Here is a 7577-nt window from a genome sequence, read left to right on the forward strand (position 1 = left end):
ATCATTGTATAATATGTCACACAAATTTAATAAAAAATACATTGTAGTATGCCATAAAAAGTCATAGTACATGATGGCTGCAAGTGTCCGTCAGATTGTGTCTCTGACCAGATCCTCTTCCCAGAAAACATGTGTAGTTTATTTATTATGTTTATTGTCATACATAAGCTAATATTGTTAATAATGCATTTATGCTCTTCAAAGATTTCCATGCCTGTTCATTGCATCACCAGTCTCTTATTCTGATTGATGCCAAATCTGGAGGGCTATATATACAGTCTGGTGTCCCGCAACCAATCAGATCCTAGCTGTGGATGTTCCAGCCAGTCTGACTCCCCGGCTGTTGCCTGGCAACTGGGACTGCTGCTCCGTAATACAATTCTTGGTAAGATCCTGCAGGGGTACATACGGGAAGAGGTGTGAAGAAAGGATCATTTGATGCACAGGGGGAAGCAAATGAGCCAGGATGGACTCCATTTCCCACACCGCTGAGCAGGAACGTGAAACAGTAGTGTACAATTGAGAGTTTAGAACAAACGGAATACAATGCGACAACATTTTAAACACCATCTTCACAAATGATCTATTAATGCATTGTATGAGAAAACAGTTTTGCTTCCACGTTCAGAGAGACTCACCGTCACCTCTCTATCAGGAGAACTAAAGCATGAATACATTACAAGCATCGTGACACAGCGCTTATCGGACACAGGCCTGTTTTGTCCAATAGGGTGCATCAACCAGTTGTCACACACATTAAATCACATGCTCCGATGCTGCACCAGGGAATTACACACTGGAAGGGTTAAAAAGGGGGAGGAATCAAAATGGCTTGAAGTCAGCAGTGTGTGTTGTGTGAGAGAGGAACACACACGAAAAGACAAGAACAGAAGAGCTGAATGCGGATTACAATGTGTGCGATGCTAGAGATTGGAGGAAATATTAACAGCTTTTTCTGAATCTCTCTCCATCCCTCTCTTGTTCGCCAATCCTTCTCTTCCTTTTTGAAATAGCATTCAGCTAAGTGCCTCTGCAGCAGCAGTCAGAGTGATCTCACCTCAAGAGTGCACCAGGATTGTGAATATACAAGAGTGAGTAAGGACTTTGTTGGGAACTCACAGCCAGAGAGAGAGAGAGAGAGAGAGAGAGAGAGAGAGAGAGAGAGGAGAGAGTGAGAGAGTGAGAGAGAGAGAGAGAGAGAGAGAGAGAGAGAGAGAGAGAGAGAGAGAGAGAGAGAGAGAGAGTGGGACTCAGTGTGGACCTGAGGGAGACAGGAGAGCCGAAAAGGTAAGATGAGTGTAAACAATGGTCACACTCTGACCACTCGTGGACAGGACTTGACCAGCAGCAGCCACCGAGCCCTCTTGGAAGACGCTAGGAAGCTGTTGAAGCCCTCCACCCCCACCAGGAAACCTCAACCAGTAAGTATCAGCCTTCCTTATGTAACATCCATTTAGAGGTGCAGCTTTTCTGAGTATCAGACTATTCAGTTTCAGAAACATATTACAAGAGAATTATGAAGTCAAATGTAATTTTGTTGTCATCACTTTGAAGTTTAATCATGTTGCTCTTACTTGCTAGTTAAGACACACTTGTGTCACCACTTCGAGGCCGCTTATTTCACAGTGACCTTGATCTGACCACTCAACTTTATCAAAGTGAAGCCCTGGAGGATTAATTAACAGCAGGAGGGTTAATATCAGGTTTACTAGCAAGTGCTGCATTTGAAGCCTTAGTGAAAAGACAGTTAAGTGAGATTAAGTTAAGAGACATAGTTAGGTGAAACAGGAGACGGAGGCTCAGAGAGGCTTTATTGTCTCAGTTAGAAACTGAATAAAGCACACAGGGCTCTTGTTTCAAATCAGGTGCACAGTTCTCCTTGTTTGGATTACTTACCTGGAGAGGATGCACCAAAATACAGAAACAGACGCAACAACTACAACTTCAGGCATTTGCAGGATGCAGGAAGTTCTCTCAGTTGTAAGATTGGAAAATGTGACATGAACTCTTAGTTTAATACTCGTACATGTTTTCTCCCCAGATTCATCTCGTCTTTAAATCTAACTTACATTACAGTAGTATCAATTACACACGCATTACAAAACAAGACAAATCTCAAAATTTGATGTGGTTATACATATGTGAACAAACATTTCAAGCACTATCATATACACGGTGTGTTATATTTTGTGTTGTTGTCCCAGCCTCCAAAGAGTTAAAAGGTGTCAGCCCGCCCGGTATGTGGGCCTATCAGAGTCTTGTAGGGGAAAGTATTTCTTATCACATCGTCACTTCTATTCTGTCACATCAGCTCACTCTGTTTACCCACTGTTGGCAATAAATAAAGCCTTTTTTAAATTGTTTATTTCTACTGGGAACTGTTGCTCAGAATATGATTAATGTCCTGAGTCCCTTCAGGCAGAGAAGTTACTCTGAACCTGATTGGATAACAACACTTTAATTCAAATAAGGCAACTGTGTTTGTGAAGAACAAGCCACAGATGTAAATTCCATTTTTTTTACACTCTTCTCCTCTAGCCCAAGCCGGAGAATGCCGTCACCATCGGCGTGTCGGCAAGAGTCATGTTCAACATGGAGAAGGAGCAGCAGATCTACGAGCAGCAGGGCCTGGAAGACTACATCAAGTATCAGGTGGAGCATGAAACACAGCCTTTCAGCCCCGGTCCCGCCTTCTCCTTTGTCAAGGTCAGACACACACACACACACACACACACACACACACACACACACACACACACACACACACACACACACACACACACACACACACACACACACTCACACACACAACACACACTATATATATCAAACCCAATATGCAGAGTGATTTCTTGGCGTCAGTGTTATGTGTTGGGTCGTGTGTGTGGAGGCGGTAAATCAGTAATAAGCATAAAATACCAACCCACTCATACTCACACACACTTCCATCCCAATATGCAGTGATATAGTAACGTCTTTTTTGTAAAATTCAAATCTGTGTTTGTGTTGCCAGGCTCTGGAGGCGGTGAACACTCGACTGAGGGAGCTTTACCCCGAGAGCGAGGAGCTCTTTGATGTTGTGCTCATGACCAACAACCACGCATACGTCGGCCTCAGACTCATCAATACCATCAATCATCACCGTGAGTTACTAACATGAACCATAAAAACTTATAAGGCTTTGGTCTGGTGTTCATCCTCATCAAGCTCCACTGGCTTTATCCTTTTAGCTTCTTCTTTAAAGCCACAATGTGTAGAATTCTTATGTGGCTTATCTTTCAAATGATTACGCTCCCATGCTGCCACCGTGTAGTTTATGATAGTACACACCGTACACATGTGGCTTCTTATTAATAAAGAGTCATGGGTTTCTCACTTTCCCATAATCTATCATATCCGCTGAACAAAGATCAATGAGGCTAATAACATCGGGTTACAATCTACCCTTTTCAACGTCCACCTGTTATCACATGACCAAAGTTCCATTCTTAGATCAGGTGTTGACGCCTGAGCTGGTTCTGCTCACTAAAGGTAGGCAGCGGGATACTTTCGAAAGCTTTGGAAAAAGCTAAAAAGGGATACATTTTACCACAGAAATATTTTTACCACATAAATATTAGAATAAAACGATTCAGCGTCAGTTGTTCTTACTGGAATATATGTTTATTACAACATAAATCTGACGTGAGAAAAGATATTGGTAGATTTTTTTTTTCATTCTTGATATAGCTTCAAATATTGTCCTGCTGAGTGGGTTTCTTGCTTTCAGGATCTATAACTGTAAACTGAACTAGATGTAAGCATACTATATATGTGTCGACGCAATAGCGCAAATCAATATATACCATTCATACATGAACCGTTTGGAGGTATTTTAGATCCCGATTAACCCTATCTCCTGAAAAAGCACAAGCCCTACCACAGGTCCATGAACGGACAGCAACACAAACACACTGAGGGTGGGCTGGACTCTAGCAATGACGCACTGTACATTCTCTAGCTGCTGCGCACAGATGGTCCTCTCTATTCCCACACTGTGAGTGACTTCATGACCCGGTGTCATAAGTGGTGGGAGTCGGGGATCTGCAGTCCTGGCTCCTTACAGGGTTGCCAAAGCACAGCGCTGACATACATGGTTTAAGCCAAGTGGAAAAGTCTCAGGCCCTTTCATGTCACTCCGAGTCTTCTCTTCATTTCCTCGGCTCTGTCTCCTAAAGCCACACGCCACCTGCGATCAGTATTTGATGACAGTGATCAGCTATGAATGTAAAAATAGGAAGTTATGCCCACAATTTGTTTGATTCTTGCATATCTTCAATTAAATGCACATCAGCTGTTCCCATATCTTTTGATTCCTCCTCTCTGCAGAGTTGTTCATCGAGCGCTTCTGTATGACCGGGGGAAACAGTCCCATAGGCTACTTGAAGGCCTACCACACTAACCTGTACCTGTCTGCTGATCCAGTCAAGGTTCGAGAAGCTCTGGAAGAAGGTACACATTAGTGAGAAGCTGTGTAGCACTGTCCTGAATGCATTATAAACAGACTCATAAAGCATTATAATCTGCTTATAACGCTGTATAGTCATAATTATGAGCACTCGTAAATATTCATATAGCTTGATAACAATAAACACAATTTTTATTAATTAGGTCAAACATCATATACTTCATTATTACTGGTCATTGACATTTTAGATTTAATTGTATTTTCTTCACGTTACTTAAAGCAAACAATGACCACCATTACATTATAATGCATTATAAAAAGATGATAATGTTTTACTACTATGGGGATATTAATACAATATGAAACTCGAAAAATAATTATCAATGAGTGACCAGCAGCTATGAAGTATTATGATACTTGACCTTATAAGTAAATACAAAATGCTTTATAATGTGTTATGATTATAGAGCATTGTTAATATTTATGAGTGCTTATATCTATAATTATACAGTGCTATGAACAGGTTATAACGCATTATAAGTCCGTTCTAATGCGTGGGCTTCATAGGAAGCTGTAATACTAGACTACAGAAGCAAAAGGTAGTGTCTCCACTACACGCTAAGATGTATTCATACACACCTGTTCCTCATCAACACTCTCAGGTATAGCAGCAGCCACCATGTTCACCCCAGAGAAGATGACTGAAGTGTCGGAGACCCAGCTGCGTGTCGCCTTCGATGGTGACGCTGTGCTCTTCTCTGATGAGTCTGAGCGCATTTACAAGGCTCATGGACTGGACAAGTTCTTTGAGCACGAGAAGGCGCACGAGAACAAGCCTCTGGACCATGTACAGTATACTCAATAGAGACTATTATCAGTATCAGTATGTAGTACATTCAATGAAATGCATCATTTTGATGCTTTTGACGATCATTTCTATCACTTGTGATACAATTGTACAGACAGAAGACATTTCTGAGGTTGGAAACATGGTGACATGTCTACAAAAACAACAACCTGAAAGAGCAAGAATCAAGCGGTCAGACTATCACACAGGCTGCTACCAAGACAGATTATCACAAGAAATTCAATTGGAGGTTAAACTGAAAGTGAGCACACCTAAAAAGTCGGCAACAGTCTGTAATTGAGCATGAGTGCAACTACATGAAGTCCAGGAGGTCAAAGACGAACACAGAGTTTGGTCTGTAAACTTGGTTGATCATTTGACCAAATGTGGCTAATGTCGGGGTTTGTATTAAAACCTGCCTGACCGCTCACTTCTTGTTCCCATCTGACCTGTTTGTTTGAACTTGGTAATGACAAAGTTATTATACCAATAGGAATGATAGCTACTACCGGTACTATGAAAGTAAGTTATTAAAAAGCAGCTGGTAAACTCTGCATATAGAAAGTTACGAACTTTGGCTTTCAGGCCAGATTCTACTTTAAGTAGATTTGTATGTGTAATGAGCCTCAGATAAATGTAGACACTGCCAAATAGAGACTGTGGACTAAGTGTATTCCTTCTTCTTTGTGCAGGGACCATTGAAAGGTTTCCTGGAGGCTTTAGGAAAGCTGCAGAAGAAGTTTTATGGCAAAGGCCAGCGCATGGACTGCCCCATCCGGACCTATTTGGTGACTGCTCGCAGCGCAGCCAGCTCTGGAACCAGAGCCCTAAAAACTCTGCGCTCATGGGGTCTGGAGATCGATGAAGCCCTCTTTCTTGCAGGGGCACCCAAGGGCCCCATGCTTGAGAAGATCAGGCCACACATTTTCTTTGATGACCAGATGTTTCATGTGGAGGGGGCAGCGGAAATGGGGACAGTAGCGTGCCACGTGCCCTATGGGATAGCTCAGAGAGTTGCCAGGAAAGGAATTAATGACAAAGAGACTTCTTCATCACTCAAGTAGTATCACTGAGACTGAAGGGACATTTCGTTCGTGCTTTCAGCAGCTGAGGATGTTATAACTGTTTAAAACTATGAAACAATGTCCTGAAAATGGGTTGAGAATGTAACACAGCCCAGTTGATGCAATACGCCTTGTATGTTATGTAATGATTGATTTCTTTCATTAGCAGTTCATGACATCTCAGCTCTATTTTATCCATTGGATTTTACATTATCAGTTAAGAGGTACAACTTTCTAACAAGGGCTCTAATAACCCTTTATAAACTGTTCATAAGTTGTAACTAATGGCTTAATACGATTGTTTGGGGGGCAGCTTGTATGACCGTGTACCTTGTGGAAAAGGGCTGCAGAGGATCGAGATCAAAATCCATTTATTAACCACTTAATGATTTACTAACTTAACTGCATTGTTACTAAATAGACGGGATAAACACCAGCCAAAGGGATTATTCACAACCTGCTCACCTACATTTGTTCTTATTCATGGATTATGACTGTTCTACACAGCATTAGTAAATCATTCTTTCACCATTAATGAAGCCATTAGTTACAACTTGTAAAGACTTTATGAAGATCGTCTTATTAGAATGTGGCACCCAATATCAGTAGGACAATGACCTCACATACAGCAACCTCCTGTATTATTTCTATATTCAAACTACGTCCGTAAACATTATATATCCCTTTAGAAAGAGATAAAAAAAAAGCCAATCAAAAGAAAGTATATCTAAAGTCAAGCAGAACCAAATATCAGAAATAAAACATGTAAAATTCTAAACAATATTAGTTTAGAAACATGAAGTGATTTCATATAATCTTTGATAAACATGGAGAATGCAGCTGGAAGTGCTAACTTCAGTAGAAGCTGCACATCTGCACTGGAGACAAGTAATCAGTCACTTTAAGCATCTTCATTTGGATTTATACAGTTTTATCACTTTACTGCTCGTCTGTGTGTTGGAGAGTTTTTAAAACTGGTGCCTTTATTGTCAAAGCTGCATGTTGTTGGTTTATGTATGTTGTACTTGTGGTTGTTTGAACAATGTCTTTTAAGATTGCAAGTTGGTGAAATTGTAATATAGATTACTTTTCATTTATTTTATATTATTTCTTGTTCAAGACAATAATGATACATTTGTACATTCAGCACTTATTGACATGCATTGTGTATCATTTTTATTTCTGCTGATTTTCCCTAAAGTGCAAAAGGTTCTGTGTC

General features: G+C 40.8%; 1 protein-coding gene across 1 annotated transcript; it reads left to right on the top strand.

Annotated features, from left to right (window-relative positions):
- The first annotated feature begins 822 nt into the window (after positions 1 to 822).
- Positions 823 to 7577, top strand: LOC115027512 (cytosolic 5'-nucleotidase 1A-like). The gene is made up of 6 exons (XM_029460883.1): positions 823 to 1421; positions 2539 to 2706; positions 3014 to 3143; positions 4369 to 4491; positions 5110 to 5294; positions 5987 to 7577. The coding sequence occupies exons 1-6, from the start codon at positions 1293 to 1295 to the stop codon at positions 6356 to 6358; spliced, it is 1107 nt and encodes a 368-aa protein (XP_029316743.1). The 5' UTR covers positions 823 to 1292; the 3' UTR covers positions 6359 to 7577.

Source organism: Cottoperca gobio, chromosome 22 (genome assembly GCF_900634415.1).
Source record: "Cottoperca gobio chromosome 22, fCotGob3.1, whole genome shotgun sequence".
In the NCBI taxonomy this organism is placed as follows: Eukaryota; Metazoa; Chordata; class Actinopteri; order Perciformes; family Bovichtidae; genus Cottoperca; species Cottoperca gobio.